The 27,814-nt window shown below is 45.2% G+C and overlaps 1 protein-coding gene across 2 annotated transcripts; it reads right to left on the bottom strand.

The window, feature by feature from the left end:
- Positions 1-315: 315 nt before the first annotated feature.
- Positions 316-20,928, bottom strand: KAT14 (lysine acetyltransferase 14). Of its 2 annotated transcripts, XM_083448667.1 has the most exons (10): positions 20,407-20,928; positions 19,022-19,140; positions 14,769-14,890; positions 13,502-13,683; positions 11,905-12,321; positions 8,312-8,871; positions 5,559-5,695; positions 3,602-3,777; positions 2,354-2,544; positions 316-540 (listed from the first exon to the last, which is right to left on the bottom strand). In XM_083448667.1, exons 1-10 carry the CDS (start codon positions 20,660-20,662, stop codon positions 367-369), a joined length of 2,334 nt encoding a protein of 777 aa, XP_083304793.1. In that variant the 5' UTR covers positions 20,663-20,928; the 3' UTR covers positions 316-366. The 2 variants fall into 2 exon arrangements, with proteins under 2 accessions (XP_083304793.1, XP_083304794.1); XM_083448668.1 differs by lacking the exon at positions 11,905-12,321.
- Between the last annotated feature and the right edge of the window lie 6,886 nt (positions 20,929-27,814).

The following is a 27,814-nucleotide window of genomic DNA, read 5'->3' as shown; positions in this document are numbered from 1 at the left end:
TTAGCGGTTTAGCAGCTATTAAAGGCTTAAGGGATTAGCGGATTAGCTGCTAAAAGGCTATTAGCAGCTTAGTGCCTTAGAAAAAGGGGGTGGGGAACGGAAAAAAAACCCCAGGAATCGCAATACATTTTCGTCTTGCAAAGCAAGCCCATAGCAAATTCGTCCTGCGAAGCACCTCCAAAACGGAAAACCCTTTTGTCTAGTGGGTTTTCCGTCTTGCAAGGCATTCGTCTTGCGGGGCACCACTGTATACTAATCTCAGTAAAGACCACAGACAAATAACTTAATAGTAATAAAGGCAACAAAGCACCTCAGTAAAAGCGCTAAACCGTATTTTATTGTAGTGACCAGATTTCCCTTGCAGTATCATCGCCGCAACCTCAGAAAGAACGCATGTTTGCATTCCTTACTGTCCAAAGGGTAGTACTTGTCATAGAAATCTAAAATGTACTCCTCAGTTTTAAATCCAAACTTCTGGTACAGCAGCATTGCAGAATTACTTGCAGATACATGAAGGGTTGCATCTTTGCCCATACAAGTCTGTGAAAAGAAAAAAAGAGTTGTATTATATGTGAGGAAGGAAATGAGGAGATAACTAATTATGGGAGCACTGTGCAGTCAAAGGAAGACAACTTTCAAGGAGGAAGGGATACTAAAAGCAGACAGAAGTATCATGCATTAATATACATAGATGGATAACAGATGATACAGTAAAGTTCAGGTTACATCTAATACCAGTTTCTCTTGGGGAACTGAATTCAGGATACTACATTTTCAGAATTGATAGCTTCCAAGTTTGACTGTCCTTCAATTCTGCTTGATAAGGACCTCAGTCATTCAGTATTTAAAACTGGTAAACTACAAGAAGTAGCAACCTTCAGAAGATGCAAAGTTACAGCAGCACTGACGTAGCCTTAATGTCAATGAAAAAATTAAGAAAGGTACCAGAAAGAAGAGCTGGAAGAGTGGTGGAAAGTGGAAGTATCTCATTACTTGCAAACAGGGTAAAACGATTAGCCCCAGCAGATAATAAATTTCATAGAATCATAGAGTTGGAAGAGACCACAAGGGCCATCGAGTCCAACCCCCTGCCAAGCAGGAAACACCATCAGAGCACTCCTGACATATGGTTGTCAAGCCTCTGCTTAAAGACCTCCAAAGAAGGAGACTCCACCACACTCCTTGGCAGCAAATCCCACTGTCAATTTGGTCAATGAACTAACAGGTTTTGTGATGAGGAGCTTGTTGAGTCATTCAATCTGGACATGAAAGCTACAGAACTCAAGACAACACATAAAAAAGTAGATAGTTTGCTCTGGGCTGGCCAAAACTGCCTTTGGGAATTTAGGGTTGTACTGCTATTGGACCGACTAGGCATCGGTACCTGAATCCCAAATGTAAGCCACCAATTTTACAAGGGTGTTCTCCCGTCCTTGATGAATCTGCACCAGTGGCGTAATGTGGGTTGCCTGAGCCCAGGCGCAAAAGGAGTGGCAGAATCACCATGGGGAAGGGGGCTAGCACGTCATCCTGGGTCCTCCCCCCTGAGCTCTCCTGGGAGGTGCTGGACGTGGACTCCAACCTCACAACCAGAGCCCCTCTTGCACCACAGCTCACCCTGCACCAGCTGCTTCAGCTGCTCGTAGCACACCCACAGAAAGCTCTGCCAGTCCAGCCAAGGAGCCAGCATGCTGCCAGCCGAGGCTCGCATGGTTGCCTCTTCATTCACACCAGGCACTCCAACGGCACCTGCCGTGCCTACAGCTGCCTGCTCCCATACAAGGGCTGGGCTGGGGGCTCTGTGGTGGCCCCAGGGCAGAAGGGAGATGAGGGGACCGCGCAGCACAGCAGCGACCCAGCATGCACACTGTCGGCACCAGCCATGGCATAAGCGTGTTGTGCACAACACCTGCAAGCTAAGGAGACGAACCCGTGGAACCAAAGGGGGCAGGGAGGAAGAGGGGGTTCTGCCCTGGCACAAGAAGGCCTGGCCAGCTACCCACTCCCCACTCACAGCCCACCCAACCACCCAGGAAAAGTTCATGCCGCACCCATTGCCAGGCTAGAGAAGGGAGCCCCCTCATCGTTTTGCAGCTCCTTCGGGACCACTGCAGCCCATTGGTATAACATGGGCTGCGCCCTTAAGAATTTTGCACCCGGGGCAATTGCCCCTGCAGCCCCCCCCCCATGCTACGCTACACCACTGATCTGCACAACATAGATGTGACAACTGAACGACGAGTAGGTCATCAAAGGGATATAAATCTTCTTGAGTCAACCTGCCCTGTTTGCACTTGTATTTGAAGTAAAAGGTACAGATCATACTTTTCAAGATAATAAATCATAAAACTACCTGAATAAGATGATAGATCATAAAGGTTGCAATTCCTGATCTTCTCCATTCAGGGTGAACAAACAGAAAAGAGATGTACGCTTCATTGTACTTAACATCTGGTACCATAAAACCAAACGCAACAATGACCTTTTTGTAAAGGACAACAACACTGAAGTCTGGATATTGCAAGCATTCTGAGAGGTCGATTCCTGTGGGAGAGAAAAGCACACCACAAATGATCACAGATTGTTGATGGAAAAGGAACATTATATAAAATATCTATTTAAGGCTTTTTTTTAAAAAAAGAAAAAGAACATCCTAAAGGACTCAAAATCTAATTACGGGACTGGTAGTAAATAATCCTACCACGAAATGTTAAGGACATTTCCATGTTAAAGGAATAATATACTGTTAGATATTATAATTATATGAATAAAATGACACAGTAGTTCAATCCCAAAATGCATGCTTACTTGGAGGTACGTCCCACTGAATTCAATGGGTCTTTGACCAGAAGTAAGTGTCCGCAGGATTACACCCGAAGATCACAGTAAATGTCTGCAGGTTATTCAACTTTTCCACATATACTTTCAAAAGCTACATTTATTCAGTCATGAGAGAGAATTAAAAACTGTTTTATAAGGTTATGAAATTCCATTGGGAACCAATCAGAAAAACAGGTGCTTGTTCTATTAGGAACAGGTCACATCAGCCAATAGAAAATGCACTGATACATGCACGCAGGATTTTATTAATATTAGTATTACATTTCTTTTTATTCCACAAGAGTGACTGTAAGCAACATAGTGCAATGTTCTGAACCCACAATGTTCAGTCATAATATATATAGCCAACTCAACCCACTCCACCAAAAAGACATCACAAACATACCTAAGTAGCCTCCAAATTAAGGGCCAAAATTCTGTGAGAATAAAAGTATTTTTGCCGAGCCCCTCAACCCAGATAAAGGATGGCACCAGGCTAAGTACACATTAGGCACAAATTCATTCATCAACGTCCCAAAACCCTTTCTTTTCCTTTTCAAGAAAAGCAGCTTCATAGCTTTTTACTACCCACTATGTTTCTTTTCCAACTGTCCCACCCATCCTTCTTCCGTCTTCTCAGGATGCCTTGTGGGAGGCAGCTGAAATTCTCTTAGGGAAGGGAAAAGAGAAGCAGTGGCAGCTTTAGAGAGCCAAAGTATATCTACCAGAATGGAATGAGTAGTCGCCCCATTATTTCCCTTGACCACCTAGTAAATCTTACCTGGCCAAAAGAACTCATGGCACATTGAGTTAATAGTGGGGATGTGATTAGGGCGCACATAGCAATAATCAATGGGTGCCTCTGGCTCAGCAGTCCAGCTGGGATCATTCTTGTGCGAATGGGCACGAATCTCATTCAGCAACCTTAGTTTTGGAGGCTTGGTTTCATAATCACGCCTGGAGGGGACACAACAGCAATATTTGTTATTTTCAGAGTATAACAGCAGTCAGACTCAGTCGGGCCTGAAATTAAGACATGGGTATGGTGCACAGGGAAGCGGGTGGCGCTGTGGGTAAAAGCCTCAGCGCCTCTAGGGCTTGCCGATCGAAAGGTCGGTGGTTCGAATCCCTGCGGCGGGGTGCGCTCCCGTTGTTCAGTCCCAGCGCCTGCCAACCTAGCAGTTCGAAAGCACTCCCGGGTGCAAGTAGATAAATAGGGACCGCTTACTAGCGGGAAGGTAAACGGCGTTTCCGTGTGCAGCTCTGGCTCGCCAGATGCAGCTTGTCACGCTGGCCACGTGACCCGAAAGTGTCTTCGGACAGCGCTGGCCCCCGGCCTCTTGAGTGAGATGGGCGCACAACCCTAGAGTCTGTCAAGACTGGCCCATACGGGCAGGGGTACCTTTACCTTTACCTTTATGGTGCATAGAGAACAGGAGAGATTTGCTGTTGCTGGGGTCTAATTGTCAAAGCCAGTCACAAGTTGAAGAACAGCCATGTTTAAGTTCAAGGGTGCACCATTCTCCAGATGTCTCTCAAGTCTCATTGTGATACCATGCTGGAAAACATGTGTCTGGACTTGGAGAGGGCACCTTCCCTTTTCTGTCCATGCACTAAATATTTCAATCTGGGACCATGTCCACCCACCAAACTACCAAAAAGGTAACCATATCATCTATTTCACAGCAATTCAGGGACCCCATTGATGAAAATCTTTTGCTATCTGTTCAGTCCTTAAGGTGCTCCATATTAATTCATTAAGCTGTAAATTGCCTTTTATTTTACTTTGTTATTAAACCTTCCTTTTTGTGGAGAGTATTCCACTACCTAGACAAAATTTCTAAAGTTGTGCATGCTGTGCTCCTGTACATTTGATAAATGTATTTGTTTCTGTCCCAACTCTAGCATACTCACAGGAAGAATAGACTCTGGGCTGCAGAGAAAAACGATCCTCCTAGCATGACTTTTTTGCATCTTATGAAATACCACCAAAACAGGAAAGATGAGCAAGCAATACTTCATGTTTCCATGCTTTTGGTATAAAACACAAAGGGGGCAGTTGAGTATCTGCCCTGCAAGGCCACCTACACTGAGAACCCATACATCTTCCCAGGACTATGGACTTAAAGATAAAGGTAAAGGGACCCCTGAACATTAGGTCCAGTCATGACCGACTCTGGGGTTGCGGCGCTCATCTCACTCTATTGGCCGAGGGAGCCGGCATTTGTCTGCAGACAGCTTCCGGGTCATGTGGCCAGCATGACTAAGCCGCTTCTGGTGAACCAGAGCAGCGCATGGAAACGCCGTTTACCTACCTATTTATCTACTTGCACTTTGATGTGCTTTTGAACTGCTAGGTTGGCAGGAGCTGGGACCGAGCAACGGGAGCTCACCCCGTCGCGGGGATTCGAACCACTGACCTTCTGATCAGCAAGTCCTAGGCTCTGTGGTTTAACCCACAGCGCCACCCGCGTCCCTATGGACTATGGACTTACTTGGTGGCAAAATCACCTCTGCCAATTTCAATTCTCCATCTGTAATATGGGGATAACAGTGATCTATTTAACAGAGCAGACTTAACAGACTGTCTTTACAAACTTTTAAAACATATATTTCAGCCTAAAGTCATGGCCCTAAGAGTTGAGTGTTCAACAATTGACCAGAAAGAGAACAAATCTGGAGGGGAAAAGAAGAAAGAGCCATCTGCTTGTGAGTGAAAACAGCTCTGTGATCTGTACCTGATGTAGGGTTTCAAAACCCGGGAAGTGTAGGGACTGATAATGCTGTGGTCAGTCAAAGCATCTTCTGAGCCTACGAGTCGGCACAGAAATTTTGTTGGCATTTGTCGAAACCCCTTCACAGCAGACAGCTTAGTCTGTAAAGCAAAGCCAAAAAACAAGGAAATGAGCCTAGAATGAACATAAACAAGAGAGCTATCGCTGATAGAATACAAATAATATCTGCAACTGATCCTTGCAACTTGGTAAAAAAAATGCCGATGGCAAGTTAACTAGTGTACCACTGGCTATTTTATAAATGGTAATTTGCACCAACCACAAGGTGGCTGTTACTACTGTCAAGTCCAGTTTTGAAAAAGGAGAATGGACAGTATTCAGCCAGAAAGCTGCACTAGCACAATGGGATTCCCTCCCTTTTCTCCCCACATGCGATCCCCAAATGTGTACCAGAGCGGGGGGGGGGGGACCCAGAACAGGTTTAGGGGTCACACAGAGAGGAGAGGAGAAGAATGTTCCATTGGGCAAAGAGAAATCTTTGCACTACACATTGAACACAACCTAAGTTACCCTATCTGCAAGACGTTGAGATTACCTAGTCCCTCTTAGGAATTCAAACAGCATTAGTTTACTGGTCTTAAAAATGAAGTTACTGTGACACTGTAATCTCTTTAATGGATGGAGGTTACCCGGGAGTTGTTTGCTCCCTGCCCCTTTTCCTTCAAGGGCAGAGCTATGCAAATGTCTTTGTGACTCGTCTTCTTTCAGTGGAAGAAGCCTCCCTCACCCAGTTTCAGGGCACAAGGAGGGATTCACTTTACAAGCCCATAAGCAGAATCTCTAAGCAAGGACTTCAGCTTGTGCAGCAGGGCTTTCCCTACCTCTTCTCCCCACCTCCTTGAAATAATAATAATAATAATAATAATAATAATAATAATAATAATAATTTTTATTTATATCCCACCCTCCCCAGCTGAAGCCGGGCTCAGGGCGGCTAACAACACTAAAATAGTGCAACATTATAAAAACATTATAAAAATTAATTAAAATCAAAATTGATGGCAACCATAAACTAAAGTCTTGTAAAGATTGCCAAAGGAGGGAGTCAGGCTGCACCCTGACCAAAGGTCTGGTGGAAAAGCTCTGTCTTGCAGGCCCTGCGGAAAGATGTCAAGTCCCGCAGGGCCCTAGTCTCTTGTGACAGAGTGTTCCACCAGGTTGGAGCCGCAGCCGAAAAAGCCCTGGGTCTAGTTGAGGCCAGCCTAACCTCTCTGTGGCCTGGGACCTTCAAGATGTTTTTATTTGAAGACCGTAAGTTCCTCTGTGGGGCATACCAGGAGAGGCGGTCCCGTAGGTACGAGGGTCCTAGGCCGTATAGGGCTTTGAAGGTTAAAACCAGCACCTTAAACCTGATCCTGTACTCCACCGGGAGTGGCTCTAGGGAGATCAGCAGAACCATCAGTGAAGCATGCAGGGGGAGGAGAGGTGGGATATTTTTGTGGCAAGCTGAAATGCTTGCGCAGGTGGAACCTTTGCTAGCACAATGTTGAATTCCACCCATAATATGCTCAATAAAAACATAACTTGGTTTCCAGTTAACCATTAACTTCTGTAGCAGTAAATTATAAATGAGTGCGTACATTAACACCCAAGCATATACAGATAAAATGTCATTCCCAGGATTTGGACAATGTTAGCTATTGAACCGAGGAGTCACAGAATGCCCCAGATGCCTACAGCAGTAGAGAAACAAGCAGAGGTGTTTCTGGATGATCTCCATCGAGCCAAGAGTGTAACTACAGATCCCTCACTAGAGGGCTCCTTAGAGCTTTATGGATTTATAGAATTCCTAAGGTCCTTTAAAGCTGAAGAAGAAGAATAAACACATATCTAGGCTTTAGAGCCGGGTGATATATTAATACATTGTCTGAAACCGAGATGGCATTCAGATTGCGATACCAGCTTCAGACATTTTGAGCTGGCAATACATTGTGCCAGCTCAAATTGCCTACACACGGCAAAGGTGCAGGCAGGCAGGCAGATGGAGCCTGAAAGTGAACACCTGAAGGTGAACACCTTCTCAAGCTCTGCTTACCTGCCTGTCTGCACCTTTGAGAAAGGCCCCCACCCCGTCCCTCCGTCTCACCTGAGCCAGAGCAGTATGAGGGCTTGCACAGCTGAGAAGCAGAAGGCTTCTCATCCTCCAGCTAATCAGTTTAAGGAAGTCCCGATGCCCCTCTGACTCACACAAGTTGGAGCGGTATGGCGGCTTGGGCTGGGCGATATACCAGACACTGTGGTATATCAGCATATTGGGGAATTTAACTGCTGGTATATCACAATGATGAGAGCCAGATACTGCCACGCCCTACTAGGCTTTGTGGTGGCAGGCTCTTTTGTTGCCCTTGAAAACACTTCCTTGGTCCTTCTGGACATAAAAGCATCACCTAAGTAAGCCTAGAAGGAATGGATATAAAGTAAATGAAAATTGCCACATATAACTTCCATAAAAACAGCAAAGCACTCACTCACTCTCTGGAAAAGAGAAGGGATTGAGTAGCCAGTGCCAAGGAATACATTGCCCCATTCCATTAAAAGAAATTTCACAATGGTTGTGATCATGGGCAGTGATTGACAGATAATGACCTAAGAAAGGGTGGCTAGACGTGTGGCGTATGGGCTAGCAGGTTGTGTCCCACTATCCCCATCCAGAGTATGGAAGCTATCGAAAAAACAGTTGAATTGGAAACATTAACCTGGTATCGATCCAAGATTCTGAAATCCTGGCTGGTAGTTCTGTACATTGCGTAATTTGCTGGGGGACAGGGAGCAATTCCTTCCTTGGGTCCATAAATCCGATCAACCAGGAGAAGGGCTGCATTCACAATACTGTCCAAGTCAAAGAGGGGCAGGCCTCTCTCACGCTTGGCCTGCCGGATTATCAGCTTGCGCCGCAGTCTCTGAGCTTCGGGGGTCATGGCTGCAGCATTTGGGCAACTCTCCAAGTTCCTCAAGAGAAGCTTCTCTTCATAGATGCTAACAGGCGCATACTTGGGCATGCCAAACTTAGCATTCTTATGTTCCAACTGCATCCTCCTCTTGTCTCGACCCTGGTCCTGAAGGGATGTGCGAGTATTATCAGAGTTTTCAGTGTCACGTTCAAGTCTCTCTGCTTTTTCTTCCTCGCTCTCCATCTCTTGCTTAATCTGCTCTGGGGTCTTCACCTTCTTTCGGATCATTCCTGCTGGACCACTTGGGGGTGGGATATACTCTATTCCCGGATCTATAACCCCATCACCCTCCATCTCTTCATCATCTATAAACAAAACAAAATAGTCCATAAACTTTGTGACAGTGTAACGAATACAACTTATCTGAAGAAGTGTGCATGCACACAAAAGCTTATACCCAGAACAAACTTAGTTGGTCTCTAAGGTGCTACTGCTAGGGACGCGGGTGGCGCTGTGGGTAAAAGCCTCAGCACCTAGGGCTTGCCGATCGAAAGGTCGGCAGTTCGAATCCCCGCGGCGAGGTGCGCTCCCGTTGTTCAGTCCCAGCATCTGCCAACCTAGCAGTTCGAAAGCACTCCCGGGTGCAAGTAGATAAATAGGGACTGCTTACTAGCGGGAAGGTAAACGGCGTTTCCGTGTGCGGCTCTGGCTCGCCAGAGCAGCGATGTCACGCTGGCCACATGACCTGGAAGTGTCTTCGGACAGCGCTGGCCCACGGCCTCTGAGTGAGATGGGCGCACAACCCTAGAGTCTGTCAAGACTGGCCCGTACGGGCAGGGGTACCTTTACCTTAAGGTGCTACTGGACAATTTTTTATTTATTTCGACTGCATCAGGCCAACATGGCTACCTACCTGAATCCAGAATACAACTGTGTGTTCTTCCTAGGAGACTGTGGCTTTGAAAGGGTACACAGCCATTCCCCATTAATATTCAGTTGAGACTGACCTTTCCAAAGTAATATTCTCCACATTTGCTAGTTAAAGAGGTTTTGATTTATGAAAATCAGGCCACTTTAGTATATCCAGTGTGGCTCTGAATAGGGTGGTTAATTCAGGCAGGAAGATGGACCACAAAAGTTTGACAGCAGAAAAGACAGGCCTTTCTGTAGCACAAATGTATCTAAAAGTATACTGATAGAATAGCCAGGAACAATAACTCAATGGATGTATATAAAGACTGTGGCAAGTTGGTCAGAATGAAATTCTAGACTTACTAAAAGGTAAAGATAAAAGACCGCTGGACAGTTAAGTCCACTCAAAGGCGACTATGGGGTTGTGGCGCTCATCTCACTTTCAGGCCGAGGAAGCCGGTGTTTGTCCACAGACAGCTTTCCGGGTAATGTGGTCAGCAGAACTAAACTGCTTCTGGTGCAACGGGACACCATGAGGAGTGCCAGAGTGCATGGAAACACTGTTTATCTTCCCGCCACAGTGGTACCTCTTTATCTACTTGCACTGGCGTGCTTTTGAACTGCTAGGTTGGCAGGAGCTGGAACAGAACAACAGGAGCTCACTCTGTTGTGGGGATTCGAACCGCCGACCTTCCAATCGGCAAGCCCAAGAGGCTCAGTGGTTTAGACCACAGAAACACCCACATCCCTATTAGACTTACTATGAGGTTCCATTACAGCAAAATATATATCAGGAGGCTTGGTTTGGTCAAAATCAAGTATATACTCCCAGAATTAATGCTAAATACAGCGCTTCTGGTAAATGAGCCACCATAGCCGCTAGAGCAGTGATGGCCAAACTTGGCCCTCCAGCTGTTTTGGGACTACAACTCCCATGATCCCTAGCTAACAGGACCAGTGGTCAGGGATGATGGGAATTGTTGTCCCAAAACAGCTGGAGGGCCAAGTTTGGCCATCACTGTGCTAGACTAGAGCAGCGGTTCTCAACCTGTGGGTCCCCAGATGTTGTTGGACAACAACTCCCATCATCCCTGAGCTCTGGCCTTGCTAGCTAGGGGTGATGGGAGTTGTAGTTCAACAACATCTGGGGACCCACAGGTTGAGAAAGGCTGCGCTAGAGGATTGTGAAAATTTGCGTCCCGGGCTTTTTAGACTTGTCTACCCATGTAGTATCTGAAACCCAAGGGGCGCATTGGTTGTCAGATGTGAAATATTTTCAGCATAATTTTCAGCTCTCCTGAAATTAGCTGTTTGAAGGAAAGGCAACATAAATTTTAATAAGCAATAATAAAGCATCAGGAAAGTTAAAACACAACTGTATTGACTGGGAGGGGGAGAGGGTGGAATCCGCAGAACTAGCAACCTAGAAGGGCAACCAAAACCAAAACAGCAGCAAACAAAAAAGGCATTTTTCTATGTTCTAGTGTTATTGCTAGTTTTGTTTGTTGGTTTTGGTACAGTTGAGAAAATAAGTTAATTCAACTTTTTCGCATGAAAGTACTATGATAATGCCCTTTATACAAGACCACGTACACATACTATTAAGGAAATAGCACTTGCAGCATTTTCTTCTTTTTTGCCTATGTATATGCTACCAGAAGAGTACATCGGAGAAGGTTAACATTCCAGCAAGTATCTAGCAACACAGATGGCATATATGTGATTGTCAGAAGCACTGGCTGGGTACACAATTTGCTATATGAATTACCGTATTTTTCGCCCTATAGGACGCACTTTCCCCCCTCCAAAAATGAAGGGGAAATGTGTGTGCGTCCTATGGGGCGAATGCAGGCTTTCGCTGAAGCCTGGAGAGCGAGAGGGGTCGGTGCGCACCGACCCCTCTCGCTCTCCAGGCTTCAGGAGAGCCCCAGCGCCAGCCCCACAAGGTCAGGGGACAGCGGGGAGGCGGAACGCCACCATCCCGCTGTCTCCTGATGTGGTTTGGAGGCTGACGGCGGGGAGACGCGTGCTTCTCCCCGCCGCCAGCCCTGCAAGCTCCGGGGACAGCTGGGAGGCGCAGCATGTCTTCCCACTGTCCCCGGACCTGGTCTGCAGGCGGGCGGCGGGGAGAAGAGCACTTCTCTCGGCTGCCAGCCCCACAAGCGCCTGGGGGGGGGGGGAATAAAAATGTTTTTCTTTATTTCCCCCCCAAAAAACTTGGTGCGTCCTATGGGCCGGTGCGTCCTATGGGGCGAAAAATACGGTAATACTAGACAAGGAATAATATTACTGATAAGTGCTTGAATATTTTTCACATTAGAAAACATTTTCCTTGGTACGTTAGTGAATATAATTATTGAGAATAAGTATCACAGTTCCTGGTAGATGTTAAATACCACCAGCAACAGAACTATGGTCAAGAAATGGTTGTGGAAATGAGATCCAATAGAGGTTACTAGACAAGGAAATGTTAAAGTAGCTTTTACCATGAAACAGGGCCTGGGGTGGCATGATATCTGGAATAAGGTCTGCTTCTGAGAGCAGGCTCGGTGTAGCTGAGTGAGATGCTGGTGTTCCGGGAGCCGAGAAATCTGGAGAAGGAGATGGAGATGGGCTTGTCAAAGGAGTTCGATCAGAGGAGCTCAGGGAAGAAAAGTCAACCACTTCCCCCTTCTCCAGTATAATGTCCGGACGCCGGCTCCGACTGATGAATTTGACTGGCGTGGAGGATGTGCTTCTGTCCAGGAAGGCAGCTGCCTCCTTCTGAGCTCTCCTGATGTCCTTGGCTTCCTGAGTGCGAGATCTCTTCTCCTTCAGCTCCATGGCAGACTCTACTGGGTTGCGGCTCACTCTCTTTCTAAGTCCCTCCACTGTAATGATAGGGTCTAATGATGGTTTTGAACCTGCCAGAGAACAAGTAGTGTGTTTGTTCCGACATGCAGAGAGAACACCAATTTCAGAACTTTAGGAAAGCTTTTAATATTTGATGAATTGTTGTATTTTAATATTTTGCTGGAAGCCACCCAGAGTGGCTGGGGAAACCCAGCCAGATGGGCGGGTTTAAATTATTATTATTACTCCAAAACAGAGGCAACATCTATTTCTACAGAAGGTATCCAACATAAACAACTTCTTAAAGACAATAAAAATATACCTTTCCTGATACAGGAAAAGGTGACAAGCAGGTGCTAACATTCTTTAATTCCAGACTGCATGTAACAGAATGTGGGAATGCAATATGTTTTTGTCACATACATTGAACGTTTTCCACCAAATTTTTAAGAGGAAGAAGAGAGCCAAGAAGGAGTGAAAAGGAGAACTGCAAAGTGGTAAAAGAAGCTGGGGAAGAAATTGGTGAATAGAGAGGCTGAATAGGTGGTGAGCTTGGGAGTGGATAGGGGATGAAAACAAGAGTGGCTGAGAGGAAGAAGCAGCAACCAAGAAACATATACAGTGGTGCCTCCCAAGGCGAAAAGAATCCGTTCCGTGAGTCTCGTCTAGTGGTTTTTTCTTCTTGCGAAACAAGCCCATTAGCGGATTAGCGCTATTAGCGGTTTAGCGGCTATTAAAGGCTTAAGGGATTAGCGGATTAGCTGCTAAAAGGCTATTAGCAGCTTAGTGCCTTAGAAAAAGGGGGTGAGGAGCGGAAAAAAAACCCCCAGGAATCGCAAGACATTTTCGTCTTGCGAAGCAAGCCCATAGCAAATTCATCCTGCGAAGCACCTCCAAAACGGAAAACCCTTTCGTCTAGCGGGTTTTCCATCTTGCGAGGCATTCGTCTTGCGGGGCACCACTGTAATGGGATGTACAAGGGGCAAGAGCTATACCTATACAATACCTACCCTTTGCAGAAAGTTCACGGGTCTTTAAAAACTGAGGATGTCTGCATGATGGCGTACCCTTCACAAATTTCTACATTTGAAATTTATTGTTTTTATTTTGATTGAAATCCATAATGTCAATAGTACAGAAGAGTGCAAACCCACTCTCTCTCCTCACGTACCGCCACCCTGCAAAAACCACCAGTTTTAAGACTACTGCATCCTTAAATGTGCAAATGACATGCAGTTTACAAATTATTACCTTTTGTTTTTAGGGCAGATGCAGAAAGCTTCTCTCCTTCCGGCTTCATTGTAGGGGGCCTATTGTGGACAAGTTTCCACCATCCTGGTTCTCCAAACTCTTGAGCCCCTGAACGGAAATACAAAGGACTCCCCACAGAAAGACAACCAGCAACAGTGCTCCACCAAGTAGAAGTCTTCTTCCTAGATCAAAGACAGAGAAAAATGTCTCTGAAAGAGAGCTCTGTTTACTACATTGGCAGCAGATTGCTAGTTCCTCTTCAGATCTTAAGTGAAATTAATGGGATGAGCACAAAAGCAAGGACTGGAAGCGGGAATCAATTTCTGCCATCAACTAGAGCTGAAATGTATACGCATTATTTCAAATTTTATTCTGGATTCTCAAAATCTTAGGACAAACTACAAATGAGGGCTAGGAGATGTTAAGAGACACTCTCCACATGGTGCAATCTTGTACTATTTTGAAAGACCAGAATAAACTTTGAAATAAAATGGCCGTATATTTTGGCCTTCGCTGCTTGCAGAAACCAACTGGAGGGAGACAAGCTAGGGGAAGTCATACTATGCAGAACTATACAGAAGTGAACTAGCTATTGACCTTCACCCACTATGGATACCTTCTCTCTTTTACTCTCAACTAGGAGAAAAAAAGAAAGAAGAAAAAAACAATAACCAACCTAGACAGCATCTTAAAAAGTAGAGACAACACCTTGCCAACAAAGGTCCGTATAGTAAAAGCTATGGTTTTCCCAGTAGTGATGTATGGAAGTGAGAGCTGGACCATAAAGAAGGCTGATCACCAAAGAATTGATGCTTTTGAATTATGGTGCTGGAGGAGACTCTGGAGAGTCCCATGGACTGCAAGAAGATCAAACCTCTCCATTCTGAAGGAAATCAGCCCTGAGTGCTCACTGGAAGGACAGATCCTGAAGCTGAGGCTCCAATACTTTGGCCACCTCTTGAGAAGAGAAGACTCCCTGAAAAAGACCCTGATGTTGGGAAAGATGGAGGGCACAAGGAGAAGGGGACGACAGAGGACGAGATGGTGGGACAGTGGTCTCAAAGCTACCAGCATGAGTTTGACCAAACTGCGGGAGGCAGTGGAAGACAGGAGTGCCTGGCGTGCTCTGGTCCATGGGGTCACGAAGAGTCGGACACGACTAAACGACTAAACAACAACAGGAGAAAAAAAATGTTTTCCTACATTTTAATTATATGTGGACATTTTGTTCTTTACCTTCAGTTTCAAGACAACATAATGGCATTACCGGTTTCCTAGTAGAAAATTCCAGTGTTTTTCAATGAAAGAACAAATGTCTTCCTTCCACCTGAAGTAGCCTTGGCGGCCAGTTCCTTCCAAGGATAGATTGTACATTGCCAGCATAACAACCTGAAACACAAATAGGAACCTCTCATTTACAATAGGTAAGAAAGGTTTGTTTCTGGGATAAAATGATTCTCTTCTCCTAACGGGGTTATATAAAATAATCAACTCTTAGATAATATAGGGTTTTGAGGGGGGATTAATCTGCCTGGATTAAGATTATCCTAAATGCATCTATTTCAGTTAACAAATGTTCAGATATGTTTTATCCTTAAAAAGGAACACGACAAATGTGTCCTTTATTACCCTAGCTGGGGCAATAAAAATGCAAATGTAAATACAAGGAGCTAAGATCAGACAAGAGCAATTTAAAACTAACTGGTATGTGGATGAAGTCATCTGGGAAACTCCTAAATTTGTTTTAAAGAATTCAATGCAATTTCCAGATACAAATTGATTTTCACAAGGCCTGAATGGTTGGGCTTCAACTTGGATAGAACTACAAAGGGAAAGACAACAGGGTACAGTATCTGATTCCATTGAGGGACTTTCTAATTAAATACTTAGAAATTTGATACTACTATAGTCCTAACTACTATGGGAACTCATGGAAGAGTTTAAGGAAGATTTGTAGCAATGGGCATACTTGAAGATACCCTAATAAGGGAAAATCTCACATTTTTTTAATCTGTACCATTTGATAGTATTTATATTTTTAAATATCTTTCTGCAAGTACTCACTACAGCAATTACTAATTGGCAAAAACTCAGATTGCATTTCCTATTGAATTGGAAGTAGCAGAAAAAGTTATATCATGATGAATAAAAAAACAATGATGCATTAAAGAACTTTTGTAATGTTGCTATGTCAATGCAATTTAAGGTCTTGCTTTATTTAGATGAGAATATTTTTGGAACAAAGTAACAAATCAATGAAACTTAAAAATACACTCTTGCAATGTAGTTAATCTGATGACAGACTTGGTTAAAACACATATTTAACCAAGCAGTATGCTTTAAGAAGGAATTGGAGCATAAACCTTGTTAGGCAATTTACAGCTTGGAGAAGGATAACTGAGAAATTTATTTATTAAAGAAATTTTGAAATTTTATAACTGATTAGATTAGCCAACACCATTCCCTTGACTCCAATATTCACAAATAAAACACAGTTAATACAGTGGTGCCTCGCAAGATGAAAAGAATCCGTTCCGCGAGTCTTTTCGTCTTGCGGTTTTTTCGTCTTGCGAAGCAAGCCCATTGACGGATTAGCGCTATTGACAATTTAAGGGCTAAAAACGGCTTTTTAAGGCTTAAGGGATTAGCGGTTTTGCTGCTAAAATGCTTTTAGCAGCTTAGCACTTCAGAAAAAGGGGTTTTGGAGCGGAAAAAAAAATATCAAAATTTTTCGTCAATTTTCGTCTTGCGAAGCAACCCCATAGGGAAATTCGTCTTGCGAAGCGCCTCTGCAAACGGAAAACCCTTTCGTCTTGCGGGTTTTCCGTCTTGCGAGGCATTCGTCTTGCAGGGCACCACTGTAGTTTTACTTCTATATTGTGGGGTAGTAGTCCTACTTGCAATTTATATCAGGTATCTTCAGGAGGCAATTTAGGGAATGGGATTAGCATGTCAGTCAACTGACTACATGTAATTTGTCCAAGTAAGCCACTATGTAAGTGGAACTTTCTCTATTTCATTATGGTATGTCATCTGTCAGCAAGGAGTGAAGGGAACTTGTCCCTTGGCACTGCAGCAGTCTGGCCAAACTGCAAAGTATCTCCCACAGTTTACCTAGTATAATATCTAATTTAACTGAAGACATCGCCCAAGAGTAGCATAAGTACCGTATTTTTCGTCCCATAGGACGCACCTAGTTTTTTGGGGGGGAAATAAAGGGAATTTTTTTCCTTTATTTGCCCCCCAAAACCAGTTTGAGGAACAGCGGGATGGCGGCGCTGCGCCTCCCTGCTGTCCCCCGAGCTTGTGGGGCTGGCCGATGTCTTCCCGGCGCGCGCGGCGCTCGACTTCAGGGCGCCCCGCGCGCCGGGCAGCAGGATGCTATCCGCAGCCTGGGGAGCCCTGCGGGAACTCCCACGGGCTCCCCAGGCTTGCGGATAGCTTCCTGAAGCCTGGAGAGCGAGAGGGGTCGGTGCGCACTGACCCCTCTTGCTCTCCAAGCTTCAGCGAAAGCCTGTATTCGCCTCATAGGATGCACACAGATTTCCCCTTCATTTTTGGAGGGGAAAAAGTGCATCCTATAGGGCGAAAAATACGGTAGTCTTCAGGCCACTGTCTAGTTGAGAGAGTGTTGGAATAGGAGCAGGGAGCCCAAGAAAAAGGCTTCTTCCCCTTACAGAGGCACTGTTGGACTTGAACTAGTTTCCTGGGGTTTCTCCCCACACATGTGCAATACTGGAACTATCTATGCTTCCTTCTCTGTATGTCATTCTCTTGAAAGAATTGTTGTATGCGTGTGCATGTTATATTTAATGGAATTTCAGCTTCCGAATGCAAAGATGTTTAGAATGTACTCTTCTATGTACATCTACTATGCTTTTAGTAAAAAAAGGCGGGGGGAAGGACCCTTGACAGTTAAGTCCAGTCGCGAACGACTCTGGGGTGCAGCGCTCATCTCACTTTACTGGCCACAGGAGCTGACGTTTGTCCGCAGTTTTTCCGGGTCATGTGGCCAGCATGACTAAGCCGCTTCTGGCGAAACCAGAGAAGCGCATGGAAAAGCAGTATAACTTCCCGCCAGAGTGGTACCTCTTTATCTACTTGCACTTTGATGTGCTTTCGAACTGCTAGGTTGGCAGGAGCTGGGACCAAGAAACGGGAGCGCACTCCGTCGCAGGGATTCGAACCGCCGACCTTCCGATCAGCAAGCCCTAGGCTCAGTGGTTTAGACTACAAAAGTAAGTGCACTCAAATTTTTGAAACATATATATATACTTGTTTGTGGGGGTTGCGATTTGTGTGTGGTGAGGTACAGCAATATCAAAAAGGCATTTCTCCGTCAATATCGCTTATGCGGGTATATCCTCAGCACACTGTATTTGTGGTGTTGCCTTGGACACTGGGGTGAGTCTGGTGCTATTGCTAAATGTTATCTCTTACTTAAAGTGATATCATGGTATACATAATATCTAGGTTATTGATAAGGGTACCCCTGTACATGGCTTAAGGTTGTTTCAAACATTTGCAAATTGATTCACATGTAGAAATCAAAGCAGCCTTGGAAATGTAACTTAGGGGTGACTGTAGAGGAAGTAATGTCTGTTACAGTATGTCTATTGTTAAAAACACTGCTTCCCAGTAGCCAACATGGTGACTGTAAAGTGTACCAGCTTCAGCACCAGATAAAATATTGCTATGTTGACACAGCTAGGAAACCAGGCCTCCTATACGTGAAACAATTTACAGAGCTGTGAATCATTCCTTGGCTAGTCATAAGATATTATTATTATTATTATTATTATTATTATTATTATTATTATTATTATTATTACTACTACTACTACTACTACCCCAGCCTTTCTGGGCAGCTTACAACATATCTGAAAACATAAATCACCAAGTGTTAAAGTCTCCCAATACAGGGCTGCCTTCAGATGTTCTCTAAAGTTGTGTAATTATTTATCTACTTGGCATCTGAAGGGAGGGCATTCCACAGGGAAGGTGCCACTACCAAGAAGGCCCTCTGCACATATAACACATTGAGTTTCACACAGTCCACATTACTGTCAATGTGGTTCCCTGTCTATCCACCAGAGTACTAGAGGAGATGTTGGACCAGCACAAGTTGTATTATCTACCTTGCTAACTTCCTGATTTTTTGGAGGGTCAAGGCTACTCTATGAGCACTGTCCATGTTTCTCAGTTGTGTACTGCAATGCCAAAAAGGCAGCACAGCTGATTAAATTTGGAACAATTATTTTAACAATCCATGCCAAAAGATAATTTCCTTTCTGTGTTTACATAACAAATAAAGAACTCTCAAATTAAAAAAAATTAATCTGGCTTTTTGCAATGAGTTTTTTAGACTCCAAAATAGTCATGTAAGGGTAAGCAAATATAAAACCTTAGATTCACACTTAGAAGCTTGCTAACAACCCCTCCCCCTTGCACCATATTGTAATACACAGAAATGTGAAATCCAGTTTGGGTGCAATTACTAAGGGTCTGCTTATTACTTACCTGCTGCCAAGTTAGCCTCAGCCGTTCAAACTGTTCCTTCCCATCTTCTGAGCAATCAGAGCAAGTAAATCTGAAAAAATTATCACCTTTGAGATAGGTGATCTGTTCTCGCACCTGATCTGTAAACAAACAAACAAAACCTTAGGCCTTCTTTCCCAACAAATGGGGCCTACACACAAACACATTACGAGCAAGGTCCAAAATAGCACAAATGGGCTTCATCCCAACAGCATTCATCCACTCTGCGTTTTGCTTTGTTAATCACTGCTTACAGAAATCCATGTAACATCAATTGGTGGGCACACCTGTCTCTATTTTGGAGATACAGTCATACCTCTCATACCTCGAGTTACGAACGCTGCGGGTTACGCGTTTTCGGGTTGCGGACCGCGCCGAACCCAGAAGTACCGGAACGGGTTACTTCTGGGTTTCAGCGCTCGCGCATGCGCAAAAGCACAAAATGACATCACGCACATGTGCAGAATCACGTTACACGCGTGCGCAGATGCGGTGCTTCAGGCTGCGAATGCTGCGGGCTGCGAACGTGCCTCCAGCACGGATCATGTTCGCAACCAGAGGTATGACTGTATCACATATATATGTATCAGAAGTGCAATTCCTTTTGAAATCTTAAGAATTGTGCATGCAATTTTTCCCCCTCAAACAGAAAAAAAATCTTATCTATAGCTTTTATGTAGTTCTTGCGAACGCCATCCAGCCATTCCCCAAGAGGCTAGTCTAGCCCCTTCTAAAGGGATCACTGGAGAGGCTAGCCTTGGCCTTGAAGTTCACATGCCAGTGGACCCTGCTAGACCTGAAAACTGAAGAGCATATGCAGTTGCATCTCTGTGTAGGCACAGGCTTTAACTTCTTTTCATAGTCCCTAGTGCTGATGGGTGGTGCTATGGGCAACATCCAGCAGAAGGGGCTGAGCTTAGAGGAGGCATACACTCGCCATGAAGGAAGCTGCCATAGAGGCTCTGATGGCTAAGGCTGAGAGTTTGTGGGTCCTCTGCCTTCCTGTCTATGGGGTTCTTCGGGAAATCCTCCCCATGTTTTAAAAAGGGGAATGGGACACCCACCCATTCTTTCTTCTGAAAGGGGCATAGCTCATTTACCAGCAAGCAGGAGGCCCAGGAAGCTTCTGAGGTCTGCTACTCATTCATGATTGTGGACTACAAGTCATGTGGAAAAACCTTTTGCTAGGTTTGTGCCTTGGGAAGGATGTGCTTTCAATTGCCTTTCGTCGGATCTGCTTCCTGAAGGCCCAGCTCAGCAAGAGTCACAATCTTGTAGGTCTTCCTGACCAAGGCCTTGAGGTCAGAAGGGCAAAACAAATGACACATTTTTATTATTTAAAATAATCAATAATTAGGAAGCCTTACTTGCTGGTATCCATTTCTGACATCTTTCACAGTAATAAGACATCTCTTCTGTCCAGGATGTGTCCCCTTCATCACTATTTATAGAGTCTCCACTCTGATCATGACTCAAATCCACAGATGCCTGATCTTCAGACTCTACTATGAGAAGAGTTTCTCCTTCCACTTCTCCTTCTTCCAGCCCTTCTGAAGGCGATGTCCTTGTGGCTTCATCATCATGACGGCTCATCATCTCGCTCATGTACACATTAGTATCCATTGTGAATTGACAGTCACTTTTATTATGCAAGAAGCCCAGCAAAACAAAGACTGTTCCAACAAGAACGAAGACATTTAAATAACTGAAATGAAAAGGGAGATCCCAACTCTTCCTGGCCCTTACTGTGAGGATTCTTTTCCCTTGAGCGTTTTGCTTCTTTCCATTTCAAGTTGCTCAGTCAAGGCAATCTGTTGCTCCAAAAGGCGAAGGTTTTCTTGCTTACGATGCTGCCTCTCAAAGTCTCTCAGCACTCCTTCACGTAGCCTCTGAAAGAGACATCTCATCATATTATGCTATATATCTTTTAATAATCTACTTTTCAAAAACCTGAGAAAGTGTAAAGGTACTGCTATAGGAAATTAAAGCCAACTGTGAATCTTACAAAGCAATCATACTGCTGCGAAAGTAACTTCAAAGGTTTTGCTAACCATAGGAAGTATACATCCTTATTCCAATACAGGACTAAGCCATCTGCAAATCATAAAGGGTCATTACCTGAAGATCGCTATATCACAAACCAATAATAAGAGGCCTTCTGTGGCTATATGAAACACTGGGGCATAAAATGCTGGGGGAAATTTATGTTACAAAGTGCAAAGATAACATGGAAGAAGGAATGGTTGAATTGGGGGAAAGGGCAGCAACAGCAGATGCAATTTCTCCTCCTATGCAAAGTGTCAAATGTTCATTTTTGCTTCCTTTTCTCTCGAGCTCCTATACACCTTTTTGAAAAGAAACATATGAAATGGCTTCATAGCAAGTGTATATGTGTGTGTGTGTAAAAAACATCTGGCTATATAGGAGAATTTCCTACTTCTATCCCTCCAGGCTTTTGGACATAAATCCAGGGAATATTCTCATGACTACTTGGCAGTCCAGGCAGCCCCCCCCCCCAATCTCCCATTTGTGGGGGTTACATTTGGAGCAGGGCTTTTTGTCAAGTGGGTGCCACTGCCATGCTAAGAGAAGGAGGGAGGTGTTCATGGTGAGTTATGGCACCTCTTTTTCTAGGGAAAGCAGCATGGTTTCTGAGGCACCACACACATTGGTGAAATTGCGATTGAAAACTCACTGGAAAAGACCGCAGACACCCTGTACCCTGTAACATTTTTACAACATTTCGGGGTCCCTTCTGGGTTCGTTGTGATGTGTGTGTATATACTGAACCCATGCAGTGCTTTTTTTTTCTGGGGAGACGCAGGGGTAAGCATACCCCCATTTTGCCAATCTAACAGGAGAATAAACTAAAAATATTAAATTTTTAGTTTCTTCTCTAGTGCAGTGAATCTGTTGCTACCCCCACCGGTGGCCTCATTTCCTGAGTCTCAGACGGAAGCGGGCGTTTAATGTGTGAAGCAGTGTAGAATGTGACTGTGTGGAGTTTTACTGATGGAAGTTTGGCCTCATTGAGGGGCAGCATTTCAATATGAGTAGGAAAATTACTGTGAGCTGTCAGCTGTGTAATAGCGTGGGTTAAGAACTTAATTCGTTCCGGAGGTCCATTCTTAACCTGAAACTGTTCTTAACTTGAAGCACCACTTTAGCTAATGGGGCCTCCTGCTGCTGCCATGCCGCCAGAGCACGATTTCTGTTCTCATCCTGAAGCAAAGTTCTTAACCCAAGGTACTATTTCTGGGTTAGTGGAGTCTGTAACCTGAAGCGTATGTAACCCGAGGTACCACTGTATGAGGTAATGATGCATGTTCTTTGTACTTTTGTCAATTTACTGTATTTATTTCCCCCGATTTGAACTACACAATGGTGATTTTCTTGAGTCAAAATGAGAGTAAATAAATAAATATACTTTTTTTTAAGGAAAAAAAAGCACTGAGCCGGTGTAAATTTGGGGGAGGGGGCGTGGCCGCCGCCTGTGCCCCTCCCACAGCCATCTTGCCCGTTGGTTTACACGCACACCGTTCAGGCCCTACTCGGCAACAGGGTCCCATGCATTCACCCTAATAATAATGCAGCAGCCCCCGGCATGGGGGGGCCCCGGAAAGTCAAGGGCTCTTTCTGCCGCCGAATCCGCCCCTCCCCCGATGCTCCCACCTGAGGGGGGGGGGAGGAGAGGCCTACCTCCCTGACCCGGCTCTGCTGGAGGTGGACGCCCGCCACGACGGCGACCGAGACCGCGACGGAGGCCGCCAGAACCGCCTTGGACACCGCCGACATACCCGGCGGACTCGGCCTTCCCCTCAGCGCCCGCTGGGACCCCAAGGCGCATGCGCGGCCTCCTGCGCATGCCCAGCGGCTCGGCGCCTTCCGAGCTTAAAGAGGCAAAGGCCCTGGACGCTTAAAGAGGCAAAGGCCCTGGACGCTCTCCTGAGCGCCGCGATTTCCGGTTCCATTCGGAGCTGGCCGTTCCGCGCCGCCAGAGGGGCAAAGAGCCGGCAGCGCGTGTCTTATGGCAGTTTTGGTTCGGGTTCAGAAACCCGGGTTTTTTTTGCCGCAGCCACGAGGCTTGAACTCCCCTGGGGTGGTCGGAGGGAGAAACACGGGCTTTTCAGTTCGATGTAAGATTTTTATGGACATTTTTCATAATTCAGTAATATATAGAAGACTAATCTAAGCAAAAAACAAACCAAAACAGCTACCCAAAATATGCAAAAAGAATAAATAGAAGGTGGAATCCTGTGCCTCTACCACCCACAGAAGGTAGCAAGAAGGAGAAAGACAGAGAAGGAGAAAAAGGGGGGCACTTTTCCTTTTTCATCCCCCCTACAGGGTGAGCTCCCGTTGCTCGGTCCCTGCTCCTGCCAACCTAGCAGTTCGAAAGCACATCAAAGTGCAAGTAGATAAATAGGTACCACTCCAGCGGAAAGGTAAAAGGCATTTCCGTGCACTGCTCTGGTCCGCCAGAAGCGGCTTAGTCACGCTGGCCACATGACCCGGAAGCTGTACGCCGGCTCCCTCGGTCAATAAAGCGAGATGAGCGCCGCAACCCCAGAGTCGTCCGCGACTGGACCTAATGGTCAGGGGTCCCTTTACCTTTGTGTTTCGGGGAGTGGTGTCTCTCTGTAGGTGCAAAAACGTAGTCCCGTTCGTGGGCGTAGTGCCAAATGGGGACAGGAAGGGGCAACTACCCCCCCCATCAATAAAAATAAATTAAAATGCACAGCAAACGGAGGTTCTCCCTGACAACAAAAGGCCTGCCCCCCCCCCAACAAAAGTCCTGGCTACGTTCGTGGTCCTTTTTATCTGGAAAATAAAATCTCTGCGCCAAATGAAGGAAACGGTGAAGCTGCCATCCGAAGTCCTTCCTATGATTTGGAAGGAAAAGGCCACCAATCTCTTTTACATCCATTAATTGCAATGCTTCAGGAGCCAGCCATTTCTTAGGAAATGCAGGGCGTGTTGGTTCCCTTGTAAGAGTCTTGTTATGGCAAAGGGATCTGGCTGAGAGGGGTGGGTGTTTTGCTTTATCTTACTGCTGGAGGGGGGGGGGGCAACAGAAAGCAATAGTTAATTCTGGAGACTGGAGAAGCTTGCATTGTGGTGTGGGGGGCGCTGGCTGAAGAAGGGAGGAGTGGCATTCCTTTTATTATTTAAAATAAGTCCAGAGTACCGTTTAAAAGAAACTAAGTTAGGTTTCAAGCAGCCTACAGACTTATCATGGAGTAAGCTTACTTCTAAGCAGACATGTGTACCGTATTTTTTGCACCATAACACTCACTTTTTTCCTCCTAGAAAGTAAGGGGAAATGTCTGTGCGTGTTATGGAGCGAATGCCTGCGGGTGGGGATCTGCTGCAGTCGTGAGCAGCGGATCCATGGTTGCCCTTCCTTCCCTCCTCTGTGGTTACAAAGCATGGATCCACATGGATCTTCAGGATTTTTGCATTGGGCTACTCCAAACTCATTGTCAGATCACATGTCTGTGGCCACAGCATGAACCACAAAAATCATATATCCACTATTTCGTTTAGAATATTTTTTTTCTTGTTTTCCTCCTCTAAAAACTACGTGCGTGTTATGGTCTGGTGCGTGTTATAGAGCGAAAAATATGGTAGGCCTTTGCACTTAACTGTGGGATAAACGCACTCCAGCCCATGGGGGCAGCGGCTGTTATTACTGCAGCCTTAATAAACACAAGCACAACCTTCATGTGAGTGTCTCCAAGTGGATTAAACCTCCCCCCTGTTAGGAATTGTGCTTTGCGCTAGGAATTGGACAGTTAATCCAGTTTCAGCCCTAGATAACAAACAGAAGCTTTGCCAGCCTGTAGGATTCCCTTTTAAACAGGTCACCAGCGGTAGAAGAGCATTTGACAACTAACAGCTTAATCCTAACCATGATTCTATTCAGAGGTAAAGTCCGTTGAAGTCAATAGGGAAAGGATTACTCCCAAGTAAATGGGTTTAGAATTACAGGATAAACTGCAATCCGAACCCTACTTCCTGGGAGTTGTAAGGTCTATTGAAGTTCTGTGTAGCACCTTTAAGACTAACCAATTCAAGCTCCAGTCCTAACTGGGAATAATCCCTATGGCATTTAATGGGGCTTATTTCAGCGTAATGCATGGCTATAGTGACAGTTACTCACATTAGAAATTTTGACAGCAGTGAGTCAGGGACCCCTTCTAAACCAAGGTCAGACGTTTTTCCTTTTCCAGTGCACTGTGGTCTAAAAGACATCTCATTAGGTCCATGGGACAGGTTGGAGGTGCTATTGCTGTATGGTCCACACTGAGCAGCCTCCCTGATGGAGCTTAAGAAGGCATCTCTCAGGCATGGTGTTGGACGCAGGGCTGGGGCGAGGGGCAGCAGGGACGGCAGAGCAGCAGCCTTCGGACAACTGGGAGGGGCAGCAGACACTTGTGGGCTACCACTGCCTCTTCCTCTGCAATATGGACACCTGCCACCATGCACCCACCTGCTGCTACCTGCTACTAGGTGGGGGCACAGCATTGGGTGGGTGGCAGCAGGTGCACAGTAGAGGAGAAGGCAGGGGGGGACTTGGGTAATCTTTTGTAATGTGGCTTAGGGCCCTCATATTTACAGGACCGCCTCTCCTGGTATGCCCCGCAGAGAACTTTAAGGTCCATGAATAACCATAGTTTAGAGGTCCCTAAGGAAGTCATACTATTATCCATCAGGGCCAGGGCCTTTTCAGTGATGGCTCCGACCTGGTGGAATGCTCTGTCCCATGAGACTAGGGCCCTTCAGGATTTAACCTCCTTCTATCGGGCCTGTAAGGCAGAGCTATTTCGCCTGGCCTTTAATTTGAATTCAGCCTGATCTTTTATTTTCATTCTCTCCCCTTTTATGAATTTTATTGTTATTCATGTTTTTATACTGTATTTTATGCTGCTTTTACAATTGTGTTTTAATTTTGTTGTTAGCCACCCTGAGCCCGGTTTTTGAACTGGGAAGGCGGGGTATAAATAAAAATGTTTATTATTATTATTATTATGGTGCCCTGTGTGAGGTCAAAATTCAGTGCCCCAAAATGGATCTTCTCAAGTATGGATCTTCTTAATTTTGCCTCTCCTTAGCTCAGAGCCCTGAGAATACCCTGTTTTGCCTCCAGTGCCAAAGCATCCTGGGTCGCCCCAACTGGACGACTTATGGAATCTGATGGGGATTTTCCAATGTCAGCAATCCCGTTGAGCTCCTTACCTCACTGTGGACCAGGGAGATGAGGAGGGCTATTGACTCAATCTCTTGGGAGCGTCCACTCGGACACTGCGCCGCTCGTTGTGCTCCTTAGTTTTCCTCAAAATTAATGTGGATCGAAGCAGGCCAGGCGATGTCCAGCTGGCTAGCGTGGAAGTGGCAGAGTGAGGCTGACTGAACAGGAAAGCTGCCTGACTGATGGGGTGCTAGAACTGTCAAAGACCTGCTGTGACAAGATTGCTAGACATTTTGAGGACAGAAGGGCTCGCCTTCATGCTGATCTTGATGCTGCTGTAAATACAGTCTCTGATGAGGCCTTGAGAGTGTTGCCTTAGTCGATTCTCCAACTGCTGAGGCTTTTCGGTTAGCATAAACTGTATATTGCCCCCTATATAGATAGTTGTCTGGGGTAGGAACTAAACCGTAATTATGCTGTTTAGGTTGTATTTCTGTTGTATTGACTAAATACTTCAGCCTCTGGACAAGAGTGGGATGTGTTATTTCATTTGTGCAGGATGTTGCATAGTAAAAAAAAAAACAAATAAATCTTCTTGCTGCCTTCTAACTCCACCAGAAGACTCTAAACACAAACCTTGGACGAACAGGGCTTTGTCAGTAAAACTGTCTGAATGCCGCAGCTGGAAATAAGAGCAGGTGTGTTTAGGATTAAGGACAAGGCAAGTCTAGAGTCATATTTCACATTTTGGGTTCTTAACTGTGACATGGGTATAGCATCGTCCAGTGTGTCTTCAACAAAATACAAAGAAAAATGTAGACCTCAGGACAACAGAGCTTTGAAATGTCTTCCTGTTGGTCAGTTACCTAGGGATGGTAGGTGAGGGAAGGCCCATTGTGGCCATGAGATCAAGATGGGCCCCTCAGCACCACAATGGGGTCTGATCCCATGCTGTATTGGTCATTGGGTGAGGGGCAGGCCACTGCGAGGGGCATCGAAGTCACTAAAGGCACGGGGGCATTTTAAACATGAGCCTGTACATTGTGGGGACTTGGGAGCAGCAACCTTGGAAGAACCAGATGCACAGGAAAGAATATATATATACAGCATATGATTTAATATTGAATTCATATCCTTTCCTATAAAAAGGTGGTACTTCTGGTGAAAAGGGATATAGAGTTCCTGCCACTTTTTTCAGTGATTGACACACGTCTTATATTCATCTTTTGTTTATGGATCTATACATCCCAGTTATTGTATTATAGGTTTTATATAGTTGGTACTCCCTTTTTTGGATTTTTATTGCCTTTCTGTGCCTTTTTTAATAATAAGATTCAACTCTTTTTATGTAAAAATAATCATAATAATTTATGGGCATCACAGCCATTAGATTTTGTGTATATAGATAGATTATAAAGTTCATTTGTTTCTTACCCTTGAATTATTTATCTTATGTTGTTGCCTTATTAATCAGGGGTCATTTTTCCTTCTTTTGGTTCTAGTAAGAAGCGGCCTATACTCTACAGTATTTGCTTTGGAGCTGTACATAAAACACACAGCAGAGTCCTTGATGTACAGAGCAA

Source organism: Podarcis tiliguerta, assembly GCF_965153285.1.
Source record: "Podarcis tiliguerta genome assembly, chromosome: 7".
In the NCBI taxonomy this organism is placed as follows: domain Eukaryota; kingdom Metazoa; phylum Chordata; class Lepidosauria; order Squamata; family Lacertidae; genus Podarcis; species Podarcis tiliguerta.
This window is presented reverse-complemented; position numbering and strand designations above follow the sequence as displayed.

Coding starts and splice junctions, on each gene's coding strand:
- KAT14 (XM_083448667.1), bottom strand. CDS start 20,662: ATGGATACTAATGTGTACATGAGCGAGATGATGAGCCGTCATGATGAT. Junction 13,684..14,768: donor AATTTTCTACTAGGAAACCG/GTAATGCCATTA, acceptor TCTTTGATCTAG/GAAGAAGACTTCTACTTGGT. Junction 2,545..3,601: donor CCATGAGTTCTTTTGGCCAG/GTAAGATTTACT, acceptor TCTCTCCCACAG/GAATCGACCTCTCAGAATGC.